The sequence below is a fragment of the Tursiops truncatus genome, chromosome 6, assembly GCF_011762595.2.
Source record: "Tursiops truncatus isolate mTurTru1 chromosome 6, mTurTru1.mat.Y, whole genome shotgun sequence".
NCBI lineage: Eukaryota > Metazoa > Chordata > Mammalia > Artiodactyla > Delphinidae > Tursiops > Tursiops truncatus.
In genome coordinates, this window is record NC_047039.1 from 53,083,201 (window position 1) to 53,109,294 (window position 26,094).

Below are 26,094 nucleotides of genomic sequence, written 5' to 3' on the forward strand. Positions count from 1 at the left end.
TTATTACAAAAGTAAAAGTTGGTTTATAATCTTAATTTTAACAGTCCTTTGAGTACCATAGTAAAATACAGTTAATGCATGTAGTTAAATAGTAGATGTGTTAATTAAGAAGCAAATAGTCATGTTTATTGAAAGAGAATGAGACCTTTTAAATTGTTTTCAGAGGCGAAGTACCAGGTGGTCAAGATGGCCTTAGTGAGTCCTATAGACTTACATAGGGTGACTAAATAGTGTAGCCTATTAAAGTTATCTCTGAATTAGTAATTAGGAGATTGAATTGGTCCATGCTTATTTATCTTACGTGGGTAAGGTTTGTGTTTGGGTAGATTCATATTAATTCAGACTTCTTTAAATAATTTTCCCTTCTCTGAGCAACTTGGAATCTTGCCAGCACGATATAAGTTGTTATGTCTTCGGCTGACTTTCCTCATTGTATTCTCAGGAGTGTACACTACCACTGCTTGATGAGCTTATCAGCTGATTTAGACAGTGACACCTCTTTGCTTTCAGAGGGATACAGAGTTCTCTCTAATGAGTCTTTAGTACAGATTATGAAAAACACTACTTTTATTACTGTGAAGAAATTTTAATTTCTTCTTGAACGTTTGCATATTCAGTTAATGGAAGATCCAGAGGTGAATTTGTTTTGGTTTAGTGTGGAGGTAAATAAGAGAGCATCATGGCTGATTTATATTTTTTAGATGTATTCTCCTCCGTGTAGGTAGATATTATTTCATCGTGGAGCTTGCTGGAGTATTTTTGATTCCACTGGAATTAAAAAAAATTTTTTATATGGCTCTTTAACTTTTAAAGTAATAAAATGACACTGTAGAAAAATATTACTTTATTTTATTATTTTATTATTTTATTATTATCCTATTATAAGGTCAGCTTTTTTCTTTGTTTTTTTAAAATATCTTTATTGGAGTATAATTGCTTTACAATGTTGTGTTAGTTTCTGCTATATAACAAAGTGAATCAGCTATACATATACATATATCCCCATATCGCCTCCCTCTTGCGTCTCCCTCCCACCCTCCCTATCCCACCCCTCTAGGTAGACACAAAGCACTGAGCTGATCTCCCAGTGCTATGCGGCTGCTTCCCACTAGCTATCTATTTTACATTTGGTAGTGTGTGTGTATATATATATATACCAGTGCCACTCTCTCACTTCGTCCCAGCTTACCCTTCGCCCTCCCCGTGTCCTCAAGTCCATTCTCTACATCTGTGTCTTTATTCCTGTCCTGTCCCTAGGTTCTTCAGAACCTTTTTTTTTTAGATTCCATATATATTTGTTAGCATACGGTATTTGTTTTCCTCTTTCTGACTTACTTCACTCTGTATGACAGACTCTAGGTCCATCCACCTCACTACAAATAACTCAATTTCGTTTCTTTTTAAGGCTGAGTAATATTCCATTGTATATATGTGCCACATTTTTATCCATTCATCTGTCGATGGACATTTAGGTTGCTTCCATGTCCTGGTTATTGTAAATAGTGCTGCAGTGAACATTGTGGTTTATGACTCTTTTTGAATTATGGTTTTCTCAGGGTATATGCCCAGTAGTGGGATTGCTGGGTTGTATGGTAGTTCTGTTTTTAGTTTTTTAAGGAACCTCCATACTGTTCTCCATAGTGGCTGTATCAATTTACATTCCCACCAACAGTGCAAGAGGGTCCCCTTTTCTCCACACCCTCTCCAGCATTTATTGTGTGTAGATTTTTTGATGATGGCCATTCTGACTGGTGTGAGGTGATACCTCATTGTAGTTTTGATTTACATTTCTCTAATGATTAGTGATGTTGAGCACCCTTTCATGTGTTTGTTGGAAATCTGTATATCTTCTTTAGACAAATGTCTGTTTATGTCTTCTTCCCATTTTTGGATTGGGTTGTTTATTTTTTTGATATTGAGCTACATGAGCTGCTTGTATATTTGGGGGATTAATCCTTTGTCAGTTGCTCCGTTTGCAAATATTTTCTCCCATTCTGAGGGTTGTCTTTTCATCTTGTTTATGGTTTCCTTTGCTGTGCAACAGCTTTTAAGTTTCATTAGGTCCCAAATGTTTATTTTTGTTTTTATTTCCAGTTCTCTAGGAGGTGGGTCAAAAAGGATCTTGCTGTGATTGATGTCATAGAGTGTTCTGCCTCTGTTTTTCTCTAAGAGTTTTATAGTGTCTGGCCTTACATTTAAGTCTTTAATCTATTTTGAGTTTATTTTTGTGTATGGTGTTAGGGAGTATTCTAATTTCATTCTATTACATGTAGCTGCCCAGTTATCCCAGCAGCACTTATTGAAGAGGCTGTCTTTTCTCCATTGTATGTACTTGCCTCCTTTATTAAAGATACGGTGACCATATGTGCATGGGTTTATCTCTAGGCTTTCTATCCTGTTCCATTGATTTATATTTTGTTTTGTGCCAGCACCATACTGTCTTGATTACTATAGCTTTATAGTATAGTCTGAAGTCAGGGAGCCTGATTCCTCCAGCTCCGTTTCCTTTCTCAAAATTGATTTGGCTATTTGGGGTCTTTTGTGTTTCCATACAAACTGTGAAATTTTTTGTTCTAGTCTGTGAAAAATGCCATTGGTAGTTTGATAGGGATTGCATTGAATCTGTAGATTGCTTTGCGTAGTATACTCATTTTCACAATGTTGACTCTTCCAATCCAAGAACATGGTATATCTTTCCATCTGTTTGTATTGTCTGATTTCTTTCATCAGTTTCTTACAGTTTTCTGCATATATGTTTTTTTGTCTCCTTAGGTAGGTTTATTCCTAGGTATTTTACTCCTTTTGTTTCAGTGGTAAATGGGAGTGTTTCCTTAATATCTCTTTCAGATATTTTATCATTAGTGTATAGAAATGCAAGAGATTTCTGTGCATTAGTTTTGTATCCTGCTACTTTACTAAATTCATTGATTCGCTCTGGTAGTTTTCTGGTAGCATCTTCAGGATTCTCTATGTATAGTATCATGTCATCTACAAACAGTGACAGTTTTACTTCTTTTCCGATTTGGATTCCTTTTATTTCTTTCTCTTCTCTGATTGCTGTGGCTAAAACTTCCAAAACTATGTTGAATAATAGTGGTGAGAGTGGAGAACCTTATCTTGTTCCTGATCTTAGTGGAAATGGTTTCAGTTTTTCACCATTGAGAAGGATGTTGGCTGTGCGTTTCTCATGTATGGCCTTTGTTATGTTGAGTTAAGTTTCCTGTGTGCCTACTTTCTGGAGGGTTTTTATCATAAATGGGTGTTGAATTTTGTTGAAAGCTTTTTCTGCAGCTGTTGAGATTATCATATGGTTTTTATCCTTCAGTTTGTTAATGTGGTGTATCACCTTGATTGGTTTGCGTATACTGAAGAATCCTTGCATTCCTGGGATAAACCCCACTTGATCATGGTGTATGATTCTTTTAATGTGCTGTTGGATTCTGTATGCTAGTATTTTGTTGTGGATTTTTTGCATCTATGTTCATCAGTGGTATTGGTGTGTAGTTTTCTTTTTTTGTGACATCTTTGTCTGGTTATGGTATCAGAGTGATGGTGGCCTCATAGAATGAGTTTGGGAGTGTTCCTTGTTCTGCTATATTTTGGAAGAGTTTGAGAAGGATAGGTGTTAGCTTTTCTCTAAATGTTCGATAGAATTTGCTGGTGAAGCCTTCTCGTCCTGGACTTTTGTTTGTTGGAACATTTTTAATCACAGTCTCAACTTCAGTGCTTGTGATTGGTCTGTTTATATTTTCTATTTCTTCCTGGTTTAGTCTCGGAAGATTGTACTTTTCTAAGAATTTGTCCATTCCAGGTTGTCCATTTTATTGGCATGTAGTTGCTTGTAGTAATCTCTCATGATTCTTTGTATTTCTGCAGTGTCATTTGTTACTTCTCCTTTTTCATTTCTAATTCTGTTGATTTGAGTCTTCTCCCTTTTTTTCTTGATGAGTCTGGCTAGTGGTTTATCAATTATTTACCTTCTGAAAGAACCAGCTTTTAGTCTTACTGATCTTTGCTGTTGTTTTTTCGTTTCTTTTTCATTTATTTCTGATCTGATCTTTATGATTTCTTTCCTTCTGCTAACTTTGGGTTTTTTTTGGTTCTTTCTCTAATTGATTTAGGTGGAAGTTTAGGTTGTTTGAGATTTTTCTTGTTTCTTGAGGTAGGATTTTATTGCTATAAACTTCCCTCTTAGAACTGCTTTTGCTGCATCCCATAGGTTCTGGGTCATCATGATTTCATTGTCATTTGTTTCTAGGTATTTTTTGATTTCCTCAGTGATCTGTTGGTTATTTAGTAGCATATTGTTTAGCCTCCATGTGTTTGTATTTTTTGCAGTTTTTTTTCCTGTAATTGATATCTAGTCTCTTAGCGTTGTGGTCAGAAAAGATACTTGACATGATTTCAATTTTCTTAAATTTACCAAGGCTTGATTTGTAACCCAAGATGTGATCTCTCCTGGAGAATGTTCCATGAGCACTTGAGAAGAAAGTGTATTTTGTTGTTTTTGGATGGAATGTTCTATAAATATCAATTAAGTTCATCTTGTCTAATGTGTCATTTAAAGCTTGTGTTTTCTTATTTATTTTCATTTTGGATGATCTGTCCACTGGTGTAAGTGGGGTATTAAAGTCCCCTACTGTTATTTTGTTACTGTCGATTTCCCCTGTTATGGCTGTTTGCCTTATGTATTGAGGTGCATAAATATTTACCATTGTTATATCTTCTTCTTGGATTGATCCCTTGATCATTATGTTGTGTCCCTCTTTGTCTCTTGTAATAGTCTTTATTTTAAAGTCTATTTTGTCTGATAAGAGAATTGCTACTCCAGCTTTCTTTTGATTTCAATTTGCATGGAATATCATTTTCCATCCCCTCACTTTCTGTCTGTTTGTGTCTGTAGGTCTGAAGTGGGTCTCTTGTAGACAGCATATATGTGGGTCTTGTTTTTGTATCCATTCAGCCAGTCTGTGTCTTTTGATGGGAGCATTTATTCCATTTACATTTAAGGTAATTATTGATATCTATGTTCCTATTACCATTTTTAAAATTGTTTTGGGTTTGTTATTGTAGGTCTTTTCCTTCTGTTGTGTTTCCTGCCTAGAGAAGTTCGTTTAGCATTTGTTATAAAGCTGGTTTGGTGGTGCTGAATTCTCTTAGCTTTTGCTTGTCTGTAAGGGTTTTAATTTCTCCATCAAATCTGAATGAGATCCTTGCTGGGTAGAGTATTTTTGATTGTTTGAGTAATATGTTTCTCGGCGTGTTTCTCCTTGGATTTATCCTGTATGGGACTCTCTTTGCTTCCTGGACTTGAATGACTATTTCCTTTCCCATGTTAGGGAAGTTTTCAACTATAATGTCTTCAAATATTTTCTCAGTCCCTTTCTTTTTCTCTTCTTCTGGGACCCTTATAATTCAAATGTTGGTGCATTTAATGTTGTCCCAGAGGTCTCTGAGACTGTCCTCAATTCTTTTCATTATTTTTCTTTATTCTGCTCTTCAGTAGTTATTTACACTCTTTTTTCTTCCAGGTCACTTATCCATTCTTCTGCCTCAGTTGTTCTGCTATTGACTCCTAGATAATTTTTCATTTCATTTACTGTGTTATTCATCATTGTTTGCTTGTACTTTAGTTCTTCTAGGTCCTAGTTAAATGTTTCTTGTGTTTTCTCCATTCTATTTCAAAGATTTTGGATCATCTTTACTATCATTACTCTGAATTGTTTTTCAGGTAGACTGCCTCTTTTCTCTTCGTTTGTTCTTGTGGGTTCCTACCTTGCTCCTTCATCTGCTGCATATTTCTCTGTCTTCTCATTTTGCTTAACTTACTGTGTTTGGGGTCTCCTTTTCACAGGCTGCAAGTTCATAGTTCCTGTTTATTTTTGGTGTCTGCCCCCAGTGGATGAGGTTCATTCAGTGGCTTGTGTAGGCTTCCGAATGGAGAGGACTGGTGCCTGTGTTCTGGTGGGTGGGGCTGGATCTTGTCTTTCTGGTGGGCAGGGCTGCATCCGCTGGTGTGTTTTGGGGTGTCTGTGACCTTATGATTTTAGGCAGCCTCTCTGCTAACGTGTGGGGTGTGTTCCTGGCGTCCAGCAGTGGAGCTTGCTGGCCGTTGGGTGGAGGTGAGTCTTAGCATTGAGACAGAGATGTCTGGGAGAAGTCTCGCTGATTGATATTACAAGGGGCCAGGAGGTCTCTGGTGGTCCAATGTCCTGAACTCGCCTGTCCCACCTCAGAGGCTCAGGCCTGACACTAGGCTGGAGCACCAAGACCCTGTCAGCCACACGGCTCAGAAGAAAAGGGAGAAAAAAGAAAGAAAAAACAAATTAGAAAAAGAAATAAAATAAAATAATTATTAAAATAAAAAAGTTTAAAAGTAGTAAAAAAAAAGAATAGAGCAACCAAACCAATAAACAAATCCACCAGTGATAGCAAGCGCTAATAACTATACTAAGATAAACATAAAACTAGAAACAAACTAAACGCAGAAAGCAAGCCCCAAGTCTGCAGTTGCTCCCGAAGTCCACCCCTCAATTTTGGGATGATTCGTTGTCTATTCAGGTATTCCACAGATGCAGGTACTTGAAGTTGATTTTGGAGATTTAATCCTCTGCTTCTGAGGCTGCACGGGGAAATTTCCCTTTCTCTTCTTTGTTTGCACAGCTCCTGGGGATCAGCTTTGGATTTGGCCCCACCTCTGCATGTAGATTGCCCTCTGGTGTCTGTTCTTCTCCCAGACAGGAAAGGGTTAAAGGAGCGGCTGATTAAGGGGCCCTGGCTCACTCATGCTGCGGGGAGGGAGCAGTACCGTAGTTATAATTGGAATGCCCGGTGAGCCTGCGGCTGCAGAGGCAGGCGTGACGTTGCACCAGCCAGAGGCACGCTGTTAGTTCTCCAGGGAGGTTGTCCCTGGATCACGGGACCCTGGCAGTGGCGGGCTGCAAAGGCGGAGGTGTGGATAGTGACATGTGCTTGCACACAGGCTTCTTGGTGGCGGCAGCAGCAGCCTTAGCATTTCATGCGGGTCTCTGGTGTCAGTGCTGATAGTCACAGCTTGGGCCCGTCTCTGAAGCTTCTTTAGGTGGTGCTGTTTTCTGTGTGCAGACAGGGAAGGAATCCCCTCTCCGAAACAATGGTCTCTTGCCTCTTCGGCAGGTCCAGACTTTTCCCAGACTCCCTCCTGGCTAGCTGTGGTGCACTAGCCCCCTTCAGGCTGTGTTCACGCAGCCAACCCCAGTCCTCTCCCTGGGGTCTGACCTCCGAAGCCCGAGCCTCAGTTCCCAGCCCCCGCCCGCCCTGGCAGGTGAGCAGACAAGCCTCTCGGGCTGGTGAGTGCTGGTAGGCACCGATCCTCTGTGCCGGAATCTCTCCGCTTTGCCCTCCGCACCTGTGTTGCTGTGCTCTCCTCTGCGGCTCCGAAGCTTTCCCCTTCCACCACCCGCAGTCTCCACCTGTGAAGGGGCTTCCTAGTGTGTGGGAACCTTTCCTCCTTCACACCTCCCTCCCACTGGTGCAGGTCCCGTCCCTATTCTTTTGTCTCTGTGTTTTCTTTTTTCTTTTGCCCTACCCAGGTACGTGGGGATTTTCTTGCCTTTTGGGAGGTCTGAGGTCTTCTGCCAGCGTTCAGTAGGTGTTCTGTAGGCGTTGTTCCACGTGTAGATGTATTTCTGATGTATTTATGGGGAGGAAGGTGATCTCCATGTCTTACTCCTCTGCCATCTTGAAGGTCCTCTCTAAAATTTTAATTTATTCTCATAGGTGATTGTTTGATGTCTGTTTAAGATATTTTGATCTTCTATATTTAACTTGACCTGACTAAGGTTATCTTCCATAAGTAATTTGTTTTTACGTTAGTATAGCAATCAAAGTGATGTCAAATAAGCGTTATTTAGGGTCAGGTAAATAAACACTAACCTGGCCTAGCGTGTTGGCCAGAGTGGGAGTTTTGTGAGTGTAGTATGTGTTTAGAGTGTTAAAGCATGAAGAGTCCTTACTTCTAATTGACTTTTACCCCTAAAATAATTCTTACGCATTAGATTCTACTTTTTAAATGTTCATGTTTCCCAGGATTCCAACCTCAGTTTTCTTCTCTTGTTAATCTCTACCTTCTCCCTGATTAATCTCCTTTATCTTCAGCAACACCTTGAGGCCAGTGATTCCCTGAGTTTACATCTCTAAGTTCTTTTCTCCTTAGATTCACATATGTAGTCAATTCATTCATTTCAGCAAATATTTACTGAGTGCCTACTTTGGGCCAGCCACTGTTTCTAGGGCTGGTGACAGCCCACTGAGAAAAAGGAACCAACAACAATTTAAAAAAAAACAAAAAAACCCCCAACAACGTTCCTGCTCTCACGGAACTTAAGTTCTATTATTTCCTATTTTCTATAGATATTTCAAGCTCAGTATGTCCAGTATGCATTTCTGCCCTGTTCCTCTAAATGACATTTTTCTTTCTTTAAGCTAATGATGCTGCATTATTTCTAGTTTCCCAGGTTAGAAACATTGAGAGTCAACCTTTGTTGCTGTCACTCGCTCATTATGCCTGCCCCCAACACATGTCTAGTGGTCATTGATCATTTTAGTTCTCTCTAATGAGTGTATTTGTGTCAATTCTTTTTGTTTTTTCTTGCCACTGCATTAATCTTGGCTCACATTATTTCCTGACTGGGCTGTTTTAACAGCCTAACATCTGGCTATACTATTATTCTTTTTTTTTTAAGAATTAAAAAAATATATATATATATATTTTTGTCTGCACCGGGTTTTAGTTGCAGCATGCGGACTTCTTAGTTGTAACATGTGGGATCTAGTTCCCTGGCCAGGGATTGAACCTGGGCCCCGTGCACTGGGAGTTTGGAGTCTTACCCACTGGACCACCAGGGGCGTCCCATTAGTTCTTTGTATTTTTGGTGAATTATTTAGCCTATTGCCAGAATTGCTTTTCTGGAAAAGAGATTTTAGTAACCCCCCTCTTCCCTGCCACTCCTGCCCCATGTATCTAAAATGCACTGCTATCTCCCTGCAGGGCATAGTCCTAGGGAGCTATGCTTGGGACAGTGCTTTCTTCTCTTCTGTCTAGTGTGGTAGCCCTGTAGTTTAGAACCATTGTCATTAAGTTCTCTGGTTTCATTGCCTTAGCAGATGTCCTTGCGTTAGTAAGAGATGCCATTCCCTCTCCTGGCTGTCCCTCCTATTCTCCTAAGTTGCATGTGTTTCAGGACAGTTCACCTGTCACATCTCCAATTTTTTTCTGACTCGTTCTGACAGCATTGGATTCCTTTGTACTCTCCCAGAATTTAGCACATCTTGTTGCAGTGTCATTACTTACTGTTTTCTACTAAATTGGGAGCTCAGAAGCTGGGTACCTCTCTTTATTTTGTTTTGCCATATGCTTCAGTGATAGAGGCAGATAGTACAGATTTGGGGGGCTTAAAGCTTATAGAATTTAGGGTGGCTTTCTTAAATTAAAGCAGAATTATAAATACAAAATTAGATGTGAAAGTGCATATTTATTTGTATGAGAATGGAAGTGCCCCATGCAAGTATCTTCATACTAACTCTGCCTGTGCCTTATGCCTAGGGAAATGGAAGCACTTATTTAAAACTTGCTAACATAGTGCTGTGTATATATAATATTTTTTGCTGTTCATTTTCTTAAAATTAGGGATAAGAAACAGTATCAGCCATTCTGATGCTGATACTGTTGTTAAAATAATGCCTAATGCTTCTATATCGCTTCCCATTTTCTAAGCACTTTCACATACTTTTATTTCATGGGATTCTGACAGCTGAGTCACAAAGACAGTAACTCAGATGTACTGAGTTTTACTGTGTTTGCTAGTTTGCGGGTGAGAGAAGATAGAGATGAGCTCGAGGTTTTCCTTTGAGATCCGATTTCACTTTGGCAGGGGAAATGATTCCCTTCTTCTGGGCATCTGTGACCTTAGTAGCCCCCGCTGCCTCTTGGCCTTGTGAGTGCTAAGGAATTTTCTCAGGGTTTTCTCAATCGCTTTGCTGCCCTCCAGCTTTCTGTCTCTTTTCCCTTTCAGCTTCCTCACCTCATTATTTCTTTCCTCCCATTTGTTTATCTGTGTCCTGCCAGAAACCAAACCTATTCCCTCTCCCTCTGTCTTCTCTGGTTGATAACTTAATACTTCTAAGTGTCAGTTCTTTGACTAAGCTGAATTTTGGATTACAGTTTCTTTGGGTTCATTTCTACTTCTTTGAAGTACTTTAGAGGGGGATCCTAAATAGTACAAAAAGTACGGATAGTTTTCAGCAGTGGGAAAGCTAGCCTAAAGCCATGTGCTTTGTTTACTGCATAGGTAAGACATGGTTCAGTTTGCAAGTCCCAGTTCAGAAATGATCAATTTTCACTCATGTTAAGGAGTTACATAGCAAATTGGAAACAGCAGACACTAGAAGACAAAAATAATAAATAGCAGCAGCTTTTATATGCGTGTTACTTCCAGGCACTTTGCATATGTTATTGTTAACGTCACTTTACAGCAGCAGCTCTGAGAAGTTAAGTGACTTGCCCAGGCTCTCACAGCTAGTAAAATGGTAGAGTGTTTTTTCAAGAGAGCTTTATAAAACAGCTTGGGAACTCTGAAAGCTCTGCCTGAGGCTACTTCATCTGAAGGTAAATAGCTATTTTCTTTCCGGTAGTAGTATTATTAGAGCACAGAGCTATGATTTGGTAGAAAGGACTTGGCTTTGATGAATGGGATTGGCTTTTAATGTTAACACTCTTACTTACAAGCTTCCTGAATGTAGGAGAAAACACTTTCATCTTTCTGAGCCTCAGGTTTCTTACTTGAAAATGGGTGTATGTTTGTGAAGCACATATGCTCTGTTTAAGAAGACGGATATATGAAAGCCATTTCATAAGTGGTTTCATTGCAGACAGTAAAAATAATGCTGGTTCATTGTCTAAAAAACTCACTTATGGACTATTTATTCTCTGGAAGAGTTATTATTATAGTAGATGTAATAGCAACCAATTCTTACATGCAGTTTTTTTTAAAATTAATTAATTAATTAATTTATTTTTGGCTGTGTTGGGTCTTCGTTTCTGTGTGAGGGCTTTCTCCAGTTGCGGCGAGCGGGGGCCACTCTTCATCGCAGTGTATGGGCCTCGCACTTTTGCGGCCTCTCCCGTTGCGGAGCACAGGCTCCAGACGCGCAGGCTCAGTAGTTGTGGCTCACGGGCTTAGTTGCTCCGTGGCATGTGGGATCTTCCCGGACCAGGGCACGAACCCGTGTCCCCTGCATTGGCAGGCAGATTCCCAACCACTGCACCACCAGGGAAGCCCTCTTATATGCAGTTTTATTATTCGTTGTCATTGAATAGCATGTTTTAAAAGTCTTAAATGACAAATTAATGCTTTAGTTTGTGGATTACAACCAAGCCTACATTTTAGATACTCTAGTGGTGAATATATATTTGGAAACCTTTGGTTCTTTGTGGTTTTTTTTGTTTTTTTTTTTTTGCGGTACACGGGCCTCCCACCGCTGCGGCCTCTCCCGTGGCGGAGCACAGGCTCCGGACGCGCAGGCTCCGGATGCGCAGGCTCAGCAGCCATGGCCCACGGGCCCAACCGCCCCGCGGCACGTGGGATCCTCCTGGACCGGGGCACGAACCTGCGTCCCCTGCATCGGCAGGTGGACTCTCAACCACTGTGCCACCAGGGAAGCCCAAACCTTTGGTTCTTGAAGGGAGTATTTGGTGGTGAATTTGTACCTGAAGAATGAAGTTGCTTTTTTTTTAAAATCAGCAAAATAACATGGAAAATTAAACATTTTATTGTTGAGGGAATTGAGTTAGCATAGACACCCATTCTGATGGAGTAAGATTTTTAAGTTTATTACTTTCTCCCTTCTTCTCTGCCCCCAAATCCTCTTGTAGCTAAATTAAGATTATTTTTGGCTGAAACTTTCAGATAATTGTTGATGTTTTATTACCTAGACTTTTCAGTACCCTCACATAATAATGGATATAGAAATACAATTCCTTAATAAAAGATGTGAGTTACGTGACATTGGGGAAGTTAGTAGTTTCTTTGACCTTCTACTTCCATATCTGTAAAATGTGTTAGCAAGTTGTTTTGGAAAGAGTAAAAGCTCTAAATTTTCTGATGTCTTCAAATAAGATATTTGAAATCATTAAGCGTTAGTAATTGCAAAAAATGCTTTGATTCCTTCTGCCAGCTAAACTTAAGGGTTCTAAATTTCTTCATGAAAATTATTACAGAGAATGGACTCAGAGCAAGAGAGCATGATCTTTCACAAACAGTTCTCGTATATGCCTGCTTCTCCTCTGTGCAAAGAGTTGGAACTAAACCAACAGGGGATGCAGACCTCTATAGTCACCACAGGCATAGTCCAGGAGAGGAAAACAGCTACGTTAAATATCACTACAGTATGTTGTTTTCTTCCCAGAGGATTTCCTATTAGAAATTTGAGGCTGCCCTTTTCTGAGTAAAGTTTGTAAACTTTATCTTTGTTCCCATCCAAATTCAGCAAAGGGAAATCAGGAAAGCCACAAACTGAATTTAGGAGACACTGATTGATGTGGAAAGATAAAAATATCTAATTATGTATAGTACTTAGAGCTCAATGATAGCTAAGTAGGCCATGTGATAGACGATGCTTCGTCATTTTTATAGAAAAGATTCCAGAACAGGAGAAGCAATTTGGAAATGGTGGAAGGAGAGTTATTTTAAAAGTTATGGGGAAAAGCCCTAGAAATAATCTTTGGTAAAGAGCATGGATTAATTGGGTGGGGAGGTGAGTTGAAGCAGCGTGGTTGTAATATTCTTGTCACCTCCCATCTCTGAGTTCCACAGTTTTATCTGTATTGGAAAGGTTGTCTCTCTGCACTGTTCTTTAGGGCTTTACCCTAAGGAGTCATTGAGTCACAACTGACAAAGCCACGTATTGTTTTGTTCTGCACCAGTATCATCATTGAGATCTCACAAACTCATCATCCTTGAGAGGGCAGCCAGGAATGACAGAGATCTGTTACCTCCTCCTGCAGTTGATCAGTCCTAACACAGAGCAGCTGCAGGCCATGTTTCAGGGTCCCATGGGGACGCTTTGAGTATTCATGCTTTTTCTAAGCACGAGGACACTGTTGGCCTGATCCACTGGAGAATTGCCTCATTCCAGGCAGGCAAAAGGGCAGGAGGCAGAGCCATGAGGTAATTTCTCTGGAGAATTGGTTGCCAACTGTAGGAATAACACCTGAGAATTCTGTGGCACAGAGGTAATCCTCCTGCACATTTTTGGTTTCCCCCAAGACAATTATGTGGCTGGAGTGAGCGCTTTATGTGCGACTAGCTGCCTCTGGAGTCTGATGTCTGCCCGATGTTGCTCGCCTGCAGGGCAGGCTTTGGAGGAATCCCCCTGCCTGTTTGTGTCCAACAAACGTGCACAGCCTGTTGCATCTTGGCTCGTAGCGCTGAAAATGTGGTAGCAAACAGGGGCAAACTGCTCAACAATGTAAATTCCTCTGAGTTTGGCTAGGGAGAGAACAGAGAGGCTAAAGCTTCATTCTCAGAAGCATCTAAATCTTTTTTCTGAGTCACCATATTTGGTGTGAGTTGATTTGGGGAGAGGGTCCCTGTCCTGTAGGAATGTACTAAGAGAGAACATTACGGATGGAAAATATGTAAAAATGGGTGACCAGAGAGAAAGTATTGGAACCTCCAGTTCTCTAGGAGAGAGAGAGAGACAGAGAAAGAGAGCGCGTGCGAGCAAGAGAGAAAATTGTGTGTGTGGGTGTGTGTGTGTGTTTGGTTGTTCTTTTAAAAAAATATGGATGATGGTGGAGGAGGAAGGAAATAAATATAATACAATGGAATATAAATGGAATTGGTTTGTCTAGTATATTAAAAAAAAAGTTCAGCCTTTCAAATAGTCAGTTGAGTAATATATAGCAGCCTGACACACCACCGGTTTGTTGTAGAACCAAACCTCAGCGAACTTGAGCTTGTCTGTGACCTGCATGTTTTTTGAGGCTCCTTTCAACCATAAAATTGACTTCATCTTTAGGTGTGAGCAGTTAATAAGGGAATTTGACTCAAAAGAATCACAAAATGTAAGTGTGTAATTCTGGAAGTGGATGTTAATCTGGTGAAATGTCCTTTTAAAGTTAGTATCTTTGTGCTTTTAGGGAATCTTCAGTTAAGGATAGAACATGTTATACTATTTGAAAGGACAGTTAGCCCTTCACCTCAATCCAACAATCTTAAAAATAAAAGGAGGTAGCTTTCAAAACGAAAATATAGCCAACGACCATGTTTGTTAGTATAAACACATTGTTGTGTAAGTGTATCTAGAAGTAATAAAATATCCTAATATCTAAATTATATATATTTTCCTTTTCAATAGGTTTTTTTTCTCCCTATTAGGAAATTCCTAGGAAAAGGAATAAGTTGACATTATTTTCACCAAAATTTGTTTAGCGTATGTGGATTTAGTCAAAGTAATGATTGTAATTTATATATGTCCACATAATTGTGGATTAATATGCCACTTGCCCGTATTATAATATTGGCTTAGATATATTATATGACTGTTCATAATATTGAATCATCATTTGCATATGCATGAAAGATAAGTTTTCTTTCAACTGAAACAGATTTATATTTTTGTACTCTCTTGGGTTCACCCATCAATTTCCAAAGGTGGGGATTTTGGTTTGCACTGTTTATATGTTCAAAACTAGAACAGCAGTAGTCATTCATCACTTCTTGCCTGCTGCTAGCTCTGTCACATGGAATTGGCTAATCCAGGGCCGTAAGATCTGCTTCTAAGGCTGTTATCTAAAAGGGCTTGGTAAAACTAGAAGCAGAGTAGCCATCAGAAAATTAGAATAAAGCTTTGTTTTTAATGGTGAAAATGAAAATTCCTTATAAGATACTAATTTTTAGAAAAGTCTTTTCATAATGTTTTCTTTCATTTTGTTGGAGTATAAGTAATCTAGCCTGAAGAAATTATCTTTCTGGTAGCATTTACCAATGGTAAAAAATTTTTTCCAAGTAATTTAGTAGTTTGAAATGAAATCTTTTTTTGTTGAGGAAGGGTGCTAGGAAGAATTTGAGAAATATTGTGAATAAAGAAGGAAATAACCAGCTCTAGTCCTATCCTCCAAAATTAGGTATTAACATTTTCATATGTTTACTGACATTCTCTTATTTTTCTAATTGTTATTATGAAAAACTTAAAATGTACATTTTACACTGTGTATATTACAGTGAATCCTCATGTATCCATCATTCAGTTTTAACAACCACAGGTTCATGGCCAGTCTTATTTCTTCTGTCCTCTTTCATTTTTTGGAAGCAAATCGCAGACATTTCACCATTTTATCCATAAATATTTCAACCCAATTACTTTTTACATATATAAGTTTAAACATTCTAAAAGTATAGTTTCCTTAAAAAAAATAGAGAAAGCTAAAGTCCCCTTTTGACTTCTCTCTGATCTAAAGCTACTACTTCCATCTGTCCACCCCTAAAAGTAATCATAACTGTAATTTTAAAATATCTTTTTAATTCATTGTTGAAATGATGAAAGCACATATATATCTATTTATATGTAGCATATATTATTATTTTATATTCTGTAAAAATTATAGATTAAGTGACATCAAACTGTATTCTGCAACTTTCATTTTCATTTTTGAGATATAGATTGTGAGTCTGTTCTTTAGTAAATGAGTCTAACCCATTTATATTTGTTGGGAATGTGGATATCTGAATTTATTTCAGTCCTCTTGTGTTTTTTGTTTACTATGCTTTTATCTTTTTTCTTTTCTTCTCTGTTCCCAGCCTCTTTTAGATTGCTTAGTATTCTTTGTTTCATCTTTTTTCCTCCTGGTTTATAAACTATAGATTCCATTTCTGTTTTTTAAGTGTTACTTTTAATTTTTAACATGCATATTTGGCTTATTTTTCTAGTGGAGGTTGAAGTGAAAGTATTTCTATTCTTCTTTAACTGGAATATTTTAGCCAGAAATATTTGCATTATTTGTAAATGTTTTCCGCAGTTACTGTGGTTTCATTTATAGAATGAAACCTTGTCAGTCGGATCTCACATTCCTTTTTCAACAATGGATTTATGATTTGTTTGATTGAAACCTGATGGCTTTTCTCAGGCTCTGATCAAAACTGAATATAGTATTTTATTCACCCACCATAGTAGCAGTTCCTTATGCTTTGTTTTTCCGATATAACTATCTCCCCTGTAAAATCTTAATTATCTCAGTGGTCCTATTAAAGTTATCTTTGCTTGTAAGCTCCCTCAAATCTTTATTGGAAGTAGAGAATCCACATGAATTAGTTAAAGGAGGAAGCGTACTTCTTAAGCAGGATATTGCTTTGTTTGGGATGTGATAGTATGATGCTATACCAAAGCAGCCTGTAATAGTTAGGTGTGTTTGAATGGAACAAACAGAGACTCATACTAATTACCTCTGGCAAAATGGAGTGCATGGTAAGAATGGATGTCAGTGACCATGCATCTTAGGGACCAGTTACTCTGTTTCCCTCTCACTGGCTGTGTTGGGTCTCCCAAAGAATACCTGCCTCTCTCCTAATGTCAGCTGTGTTCTTCTGTCTTTACCCATGTCTCTGTTTTGGTCTCTTTTAACTCAGGCTGGCATGTGCCCCATCTTAGCCTCTTCATTCTTTACTCACGCTCCTTGTATCTTTTCCACTGTACCTCCACTGCTAATTGGTTTAGTCTTTCTAGTTCCCAAGAGAGAGACTGTAGCCCAATTCTGCCTTTTAGGTCAGCACTTAGATTGTCTTCCCTTGGGTGAGGGGCCCACCCCTTGTTCCCCTTGTTATGGTTGAAGGAAAGGGGCATATCATAGTGTGTAATGGCATATTCCTTGGAGCAGGGGCTGTGGGAAGATTCAAATCTGTATTAGCTCAGGCTGCTGTAAATAATGCCATAGACTGGGTGGCCTAACTGAAATTTATTTCCCCACTGTTCTGAAGGCTGAAGTCCAACCTCAAGGTCTGGCAGGGTTTGGTTTCTGGTGAGAGCTCTCTTTCTGGTTTGTGGATGGCCACCTTCTCACTGTTTCCTTCCGAAGAAAAAACATGGCTTTTCTTTGGTGCTTGCATGTGGTGAGGGGGAAGGAGGGTAAGAGTGGGGGAAGGAGGGAGAGACGGAGATAGATATCTTTCTCTTCTTACAAGGCCATCAGTCCTCTTGGTTTAGGACCCCACTCTAATGATCCCATATAACCTTAATTACTCCCTAAAAGTGCTCTCTCCAAATACAGTCGCACTGAGGGTTTCAGCTTCAGCATATGAATTTTGGAGGCATACAGTTCAGTCCATCACAGTGTTATGAGGTACTGTATAACCCAGCCTTTTAAACTCTTGATCACTATAGTGCTTTATTTCTAGAACAGTCATACCACTGACCTGCTGTTTTTTTTTTTTATTCTCTATTCAGTGGTTAGTAACTCAAGCAGGAAAGCTGGGATTCATCCTAGACTCATCTGCCTTACCTCCACTTTACCAGGTCCTGTTGCTTACAGCTCTTAATTCCTCAAATCTGTCTCCCATTTTCATTTATTTTTCACCTTCATCTCTATTTTTGAAAATGCCTCTTACCTGACCTTCTTGTTTCCAGTCTTTTTTTCCCCTTTTATAGGTGTTCCACACTATGACCAGAGTTATCTTTCTAAAACAAAGTTTGATTGTGTCACTCACTATACCGAAACAAGCTTCAGTATTAAATATCTAAACTCTTCAAGAATGGCATGCAGGGCCCTCAGTGATTTAGCCTGTACCCACATCTCTAGCCTCATCACCTCTGTCTTTCCGTCTCCTTCAGGCCTGGTCCAGGCATAAGTAACTATTTGCAGTGCTCATTAAAGGTGCTAGGTACTCTTGCCTCTATGTTGGGAGCTCTTCTATCACCCGTTCTGCCCTAACTCCCACCTGTTCTTTAGAATTCTCTGCAGGGGTCTCTGCCTCCAGGAAGCTTTCCCTTTCTCTTCAGTTTGGGTTTGATGGCCTCCCTCTCTTGTCTTATGTTTTAAGTGTCTGTTTACTTGTTTTTTCTTCCATTCACTTGGCCCCTGAGTTCCCAGACTGTGTCCCCATTCCTCTAATTCTCTCACCTAACAACATGCTCATCATGTAGGAGCCCCGTGAGTTGCTGAATCAGTAAACAACAGAATCTGAGTTCTTTTCTAACCCTGTGGCCCCCTCAGCATATTCATTTTGGATAGGTAATTTATCTTTCCATTTTATAAAGGAAGGACAAGACCATCAATCAGTATTTGCCTTATGCTGTAAAAGCAAGGTTCCTTGAAACTTGATTTTCTTCGATTTGGGGGAGCAAAAAAGAATTAATAAATTCTACTGAAGAATTCGGGGAGATTCATAAATGTCAACTTGAAAGCAAGGTTTTGTTCACAAATGCTTTTTTGATCAATCCTGTAAGAATGAGGGAGAAGTTCTAAAGAACAGATGCTAAGAAGAGCTGACTGTTTTCTGTTGGATGATCGCATGATGTTGGTGGGTAGTTGGATGTTTCTGTGCTCTTGCAATAGTTCAGTAACAGTAGTTCAGTAACGTTACCCTAGAATATGAATTATGACTGCAAGTGTAAGTTTTGCTGTCGTGGCCAATTGACTTTATGACAAACTACCTGCAAATGACTACAGCCTTGTACTTGTTTGCTAACTTCAGGTAGTGCTGAGGCAGCTAAGAATGAGACAAATGCTAAATTTAAATGCATTAATAGACGCTAAGTGATTTTGACAAGCCACAAACCATTGCAGCAAGCTCTTTTAATGGTGTACTCCTTTTACAGTCAGAATTGTTTAAGATAACTAGAAAATTGTATGCATTTGGGGCAGTTTCTCTTAGTAGAGTTATTTTTAGCATAAGACATATTTTCACTTGTTAGTTGCCATATAATCTGTGTTGGGCAGAATGATTTGTTTTATGTTTCAGGCACTGATTCTCTACTACACAAAAGCTGTGCCTACATATACCAGTACAACTTGTTGAAAAGTAAAATGATTTGTTAATTAATCACTTTCTGTTTCTAAAAGAAACGAAAGAAGCTGTCTGATTTTTGTCCTCGACTGAAACTAGTGTTATCAACCAGTTGCTGGAGAATCATATGGTCACAGCTAAAATGGTTAGAGATTTATAAAGGATTTGGCAACTCTGTCATTATATTAAAGTTCTGCAGGAAGCATAAAGTCCTTAAATTAAAAATGATTTTTAAAATTTGCTTTTTTTCTAAGACAATATGTACATGAGTAGGCTTGCCGATTAAATAATGGATGCCTGGCTAAATTTGAATTTCAGATAATCAACAATTTAGTGTTTAGCATGACTGTATCCTAAGTATTACATGGGATATACTTATACTAAAAATTTATTCATTTATCGAATTTCAGATTAAATTAGGTATCCTGTATTTTTAATTTGCAAAATCTGGCCACCTTATATTGACACAAAATTTTTCAAACTCAGAAGAAGTGCAGGTCAGAATAAGTTTCTCCTAATGTCCTTCAGCTCTCTACATCCCACCATTAGTGCCTTTGGAAAGCTTGTAGGAATAGTCTGTGCTTTCATAAACATGCACATATTAATTTGACTTATACAAATCTTTTCCCTCCTCTTCTTTTATACAAATACTAGCAGTGTTATACATTGCCCTGCACATTCTTTGTTCCTATAACAATATGGAAAATAAGGGATAGTGTGATTGAGTAAGTGGGGGCTTTGAATCAAGCAGAGTTGGATTCAAAGCTAAGATTTCTGGCTTACTAGCTCTGTGACCCTGAGTAAGACCTCAGCCTCTTCCTTTCCTCTGTTGTCTTATCTGGAAAATGGAGAGAATAATGTGACAGGCAGTGGAGGATATTATGGAGAGCAAGATGGTTGGGGCCCCAGCTCCCATGATGTAATGTATGGAAACAGCACTTGCCTAGCACTATAGTGCTTCATAGGCACTGAATTCATTGATCCATTATTGGTATGTCCTGTAGTTCTGAGTGCTATGGCTACTGAAATAGGCTCAATTGTAGCTAAATAGTGATATGGCTACAAGCAGAGTATGTAAACAGTAGCTAGAGGGGCTACTGTAGAGAAGCTAGTATTTCCTATACTATTTGAATATTCTTAGTCTCATTGTGTTGAGGGATTTAGTACTTTGACATATAATAGCCATATTTTTAAAGGTACTTTGAATATTAATATAAAGAGGCTTATTTTTTCTTGGGGATTTTTCTTAAAATCTTGAATTTCAAAAATGATTTGTTTAAACATATATGGACACTACATAAATGGGGAATATTACTGATCTTTCTTTGATGTACCTACACATAGTTTCTAAAATCCTAAACTCTGACTTGTTCATACCTTTGTGTGGATTGTGGGCTATGTTAAATAGTCTGAACCAGTCCCTTTCAGACTTCATTCACTTCGGGCTGCCATTTCTTTTTTTAGTTTCTCCTGTGTAGAGCAAGGTCTACACAATGTTGAACTTGGCTGGATAGAGGAAAGAGAATGGTAAGGTGAGTCTTCTTCTTATCAAGGGGGGCAGTATATCGTAGAAGCTAAATTAATTGACTCTGGAAACAAACTGCCTGGGTTCAAATCTTAGGTTCATCACTTACCAGTGAGGCAAGTTACTTAATGTTTCTGTGCCTCAGTTTCCACATTTGTACAGTGAGTAGATTGTATAAGGATTAAAGGACTTAATTTGATAACATGGTTTGAACAGTGCCCAGATCTGAATGTAATAGGTGCTGGGTGGTTGCCGTTATGCCGATATTACCACTGCTTCTGCCCCAGCATTCGTGTCCGTCTCTTTGTTATTGTACCCACATCTTATTTCGCGGCTTTACTGCTCCTCTGATTCATCACTGCTGGCATGAATTGCCTAGAAAAACCCAGAGAACTTGGCATTCTTCTGAAATGTATTGAGCCTTCTTTATGTCTTATCCACTGGCCATGACCCACGGTTATCATCCAGGTACCGTTCTATTTTCATACAATGTTGAAATGGGTAAAGAGGGAAGGGTGTTGGTGGGGCGGTGAAAGGGTGAGAAAGAGAATTCATGTCTGCAGTTTGATGGGAGTGGATGCCGTCTCTGTAATCTCAAAAATTCTGTGATTACAAATGAGTTTTACACTTAAAACTGAATACTTGCCATTGTAGTATAGGGCATAGAAAGGAACATTTTTTTCAACTTCTTGTCTCTGTCCTGGTGAAATCAGAATAGTTATCTGTTTATTTGAGGGACATCAGAGCAGAGAAGACAAACTGTGAAACTAATTTTTGAATACTGAAATCCAGAGGAATGGAGCTGTCATCTGGAAACTAATGTCAGTGACTTGCAGCTGAATTGAGCTTTTAAAATTTTTTTTAAAAAAAAAACCTTTATGGGGCTTCCCTGGTGGCGCAGTGGTTGAGAATCTGCCTGCTAATGCAGGGGACACGGATTCGAGCCCTGGTCTGGGAGGATCCCACATGCCGCAGAGCAACTAGGCACGTGAGCCACAACTACTGAGCCTGCGCGTCTGGAGCCTGTGCTCGGCAACGAGAGAGGCCGAGGTAGTGAGGGGCCCGCACACCGCGATGAAGAGTGGCCCCCGCTTGCCACAACTAGAGAAAGCCCTCACACAGAAACGAAGACCCAACACAGCAAAAATAAATAAAAATTAATAAACTCCTTTCCCCAACATCTTAAAAAAAAAAAAAAAAACCTTTATGGTAAGGGTTTCTCTGGAAAAAAAAAAGTAATTCTGCTTCCACAGACCTGACTTGTAGGTGAACTTTTGGACACCAGTGTTGTTCTCAGTTGGGAACTGCTTACTCTGTGCTTTCTCTGCAGAATCCTCATAAATCAGTGGGCCTCTAAATCCATAGACCTATCCCCCTCCCTCGCCAAGTCATGAATACTGTTTATCTTTCTGAGTTAATTTTTCATAGGGGAAAGAGGATAGAACTAAATTTTATTGTGTATACCAAGCACTCATGCATATAATTTTACCCTTTCAAAACTTTATGAATACCAAGTTCAGAAGAGATAGATGGGTGACTTAACAAGGGTGTATAGCTAGTAAATGGTCAAGCTGAAATTTTAACTCAGGTCATCAGACTCCCTCGTCCATGCCCTTTCACTGCTATCATGCTTCCTCTTGGGCGGTTGCATTAAATACACCTTTGTAGACCTGGGCTTCCTTCTGTTGGTGTATCTTTCCTTTTAATATTCTGTCAAAAGTTAATAATTTTTTTAGAGGGGACCTAATAATATTCTCTTTTATGAAGGACTATTATATTCTCCTTGTAAATAAGAATAAAAAATATAACTATTTTAAAGATCTCCCTATATTTTCCCCCATAAAACTATGCAAGGCCTGGCATTGGAATGCTAATCTATTCAATACATGGGCTCAGCATTAATTGTAAATATATATTTTAGAATTAGGAGTTTTGCACTGAGCTGGAAATTGGTATATATATATTTCTAATCTCATTTATCATTACATACCCAAAGAGTGAGTGCGTTTTCTGGTAAACTAAGGTTCAGATGATAGGCCCCTTGCTCAAGGTCACACCACTCTTGAGGTTTCAATTCCAGGTTAGTGCCCTCTTTTCTTGACACCAGGGCACTTTCTAAAACAAGTGCCAGTAGTTGAGCTGTTTGACTATTTGAAATGGAGTTATTTTAAATCGTGATATTCTAAACTGGGTTAAGGGAAGCCAATAAGTAGTGTTCTCAGTTATTACACAGAGCTGACTGCAGGCATTGATGGTCTGTGCATCTGCTTGTGTACATCACATTCTTCCTTTTTTCCCAAATGCATTCTCTCTTAAAGAGATTACAGGGGGCAACTTGTCCCTTCTCAGAGAAATCCACTGTCTCATCTTCCAGATGAAAAGTGAGGATGTCTGGTTGTGGATTCCTTTTCTGCATTGAAGAAATGACCCACTGACTTCCTAATGACTCAGGGTTTTCTGCAAGGCAAAGGATAGATGTAACTTGGACTCAGTTGGGCAAAACTGCTGGACAGCAAAGGTTAAAGATGGGTTAGTGGTGCGGATATTGTCAGCGGAGATCTGTATCTGGTACTTTAAATAGCCTAGATGAGTATTATCAGAGAAATCTGTGTGGGTTGAAGGAGTTGAGAAGATTTTTTTGAGTGGGAATAAGAGAGATTATTGACAGGAGGGTATTTTGAAAACTTTAAAAAATCTTTTTAATGTTGTGCTCTCTTTTATTCAGCTTTTCGTCTGTGATTTAATATGTTATCTTGCATTGATTCACTTACTGCTCGAGTGTTACAATTCATTTCTTTTTTTTTTTTTTTTTTTTTTTTTTTTTTTGAATCATCTTCCCAGTTAAGACTGAGCATTCAAGGGCAGGATCATATATGCTTTTTTTTTTTTTTTTTTTTTTTTTGCGATACACGGGCCTCTCACTGTTGTGGCCTCTCCCGTTGTGGAGCACAGGCTCCGGACGCGCAGGCTCAGCGGCCATGGCTCACGGGCCCAGCCGCTCCGCGGCAAGTGGGATCTTTCTGGACCGGGGCACGAACCCGTGTCCCCTGCATCAGCAGGCGGACTCTCAACCACTGCGCCACCAGGGAAGCCCTATTCTATTTTTCACATTTTATTTTTTTTTTTTGCCTACGAAATTTCTCATGCAGAGCCAAGTAAATGCCTTCCTCTATGGGTAAGGATCTGTAAGTGAATCCAAGGTTATAGTGGTCTGTGTTGAGAAGCTCTTAAGGAAATATTTTGGATACTTCTACTATCTTATTTAAAACAGATTTTATGCCTTTTACCTTATTATACAAGTATTATCTGCAAATATAAGATAATTTTGAATAAATCCTAAAATGATCACTTTTTTTGCCTATAAAGAAAACTATCTTAAGTTACCTCAACAAGATTTTAATGGTCAAAGGAATCATAGTAGTATCAAGTGCTTTTTAGAGTATTTGGTTTTAGAATATAATTTTAAAGTTGTAAAACATAACCATTCCATTTTCTTTTCTCCCTAGAGTTCCTTGTAGTTGCTGTTTATAATCATTGTAGAGAAGGACACTGAACTTGGGAACAATGTTAGAAACTATAGGTAAGACCTGTTTCTTCCTGACCATTTTGATAATAATTGAAACTCCTTCCATTGGGATCTTTGAAATATGGTGTGTTCTACATATCTGGATTCTGTCTATAGTAACTTAGTAAAAATTTTTTTTTATCCACTAGCATTGTACTAGGGTAATGTGTTTCTATATTTGGATAATTTCATATGAAGTGTTATCAAAAACACATCATTTATAAGCAAAAGTTGAGAGTATATGAAATGTTCTACCAATTATGGGTTTTATTAAAACTTAATGTAAACCCAATTCTGATTTATGAAACCAGTTCTGGTTAATGTTTGTTTCTGGATAGCACCAAAAGTTTTAACAATTTTTTTAATACTGATAGATCATTGCCTGTGTCTTATTTTTAATTTATTCTTGGCAGGTGAAATACTACTGAGCTTTGCTTTTAAGTTGGTAAAAATAACAGTAACAAACACTTAGGTTGACAAACTCGAGTGACAATTTAAGGCAGTTTAATTTCTACATGAGATAATTTAGGTTGAAATATCCAAATTTTCTAGACTCATGTGTTAATCTTTTTTTCACACTGCTCTTTAGTTTTAGAGAAGCTAGTTTATAGAACTAGTTGCAGGTATTTCAGGTATGGTACACCCAGTCCCTCATCGTCCCTCGTCGGGCACTGCAGTCCTCACCTTTTCCAGGGAACTCTTTGGGTATGATTATTGGAAGGTATCTGGATTTCACTTTGGTGCCTCGATGATCATGGCTGGTGGCTTGACACCTGCAGGTTTTGAGGGAAGGGTGGGGAGAGTGGGTGGCAGGAAAGGAGAAGGAGCTGTTTTTGTGATCATGGGGATCATTACTTTGACTTTTGTTCCTGGTACTATGCCCGTAAGAATGCATGGGTGTACATTTCCTGCATCACTTATTTTATACTAAAGTCACAAATCATAAAGACTACCAGTCCACATAGGAAAGTTCCTCATAAAAAAGTGGACAGCAAAGGGGAAATACAGAATTATATAAACCATTACCTTATAATCTTCATTCTGTAAGTTATTACTGAGTTGTATACTTTTCAAGAATTGACATGGGAATTAATACTAGATTTGTATTCTGAGATACCATGGGAAATATGACCGAGAATAAAATTCTCATGCATATCTTCACTATTATTTGCTTTTAAATTCTGCATACAGTAAGTCCCCTACATCCGGATGAGTTCCGTTACGAGAGCAGGTTTGTAAATCCAATTTGTTGTCCAACAAAGCTAGCCTAGGTACCCAACTAACACAATCGGCTATATAGTACTGTACTGTAAGAGATTTATAATACGTTTCACACATATAATACGTAAAAAACAAGCAAACACAGAAAATAAAGAAAACATTTTTAAACTTACATTATAGTATCTTGAAAAGTACATTAGTACAGTACAACAGCTGGCATACAGGGGCTGGCATTGAGCGAACAGGCAAGAAGAGTCACTGACTGGAGGAGGGAGAGGAGGTGGGAGACGGTGGAGCTGAAGGATCACCAGCAATAGGGGATGGAGGGCAGGCTGCAGTTTCACTCACCCCTAACGTTGATGGCACAGGTTCTGGTTCCTTGCTGGAACCAGATGCACGTTCGCATTCTTTGAAAGTTCACAACTTGAAGGTTAATATATAGGGGACCTACTATATGAGTAAATATTGTTTCTTTAAATTTGTGTTTGTGAACTCATGGTCGACATTGATTCATGTTTTAATTTCCCCATTCCTGCATAATTCTGCATTTGGTGCTATCGAAAATGACTCTGGTGATAATTCTCACTCTTTTCGATTACTATGATATGGCAAATATATTTTAATAGACGCACTTGTTACCATCATGAATCTGTTAGGACATATATCTGAGCAGTCTCCATTTTTTTTAAAAACTAATGTGGCTTCACTTACCAGTAAGGGAGAGAAAGAGAGCAAGAGTAGGGTTT

At 38.8% G+C, this 26,094-nt stretch overlaps 1 protein-coding gene across 7 annotated transcripts in view; it reads left to right on the top strand.

Annotated features, from left to right (window-relative positions):
- MPDZ (multiple PDZ domain crumbs cell polarity complex component) overlaps positions 1 to 26,094 on the top strand; it is a 168,108-nt gene that overhangs the window by 10,339 nt on the left and 131,675 nt on the right. For all 7 annotated transcript variants that reach the window (XM_073806124.1, XM_073806122.1, XM_033858100.2 and 4 more), the window contains exon 2: positions 24,069 to 24,142. In XM_073806124.1, coding sequence (XP_073662225.1) covers positions 24,127 to 24,142 — 16 coding nt within the window. In that variant the 5' untranslated portion in view covers positions 24,069 to 24,126. The remainder of the gene's footprint in view (positions 1 to 24,068; positions 24,143 to 26,094) is intronic.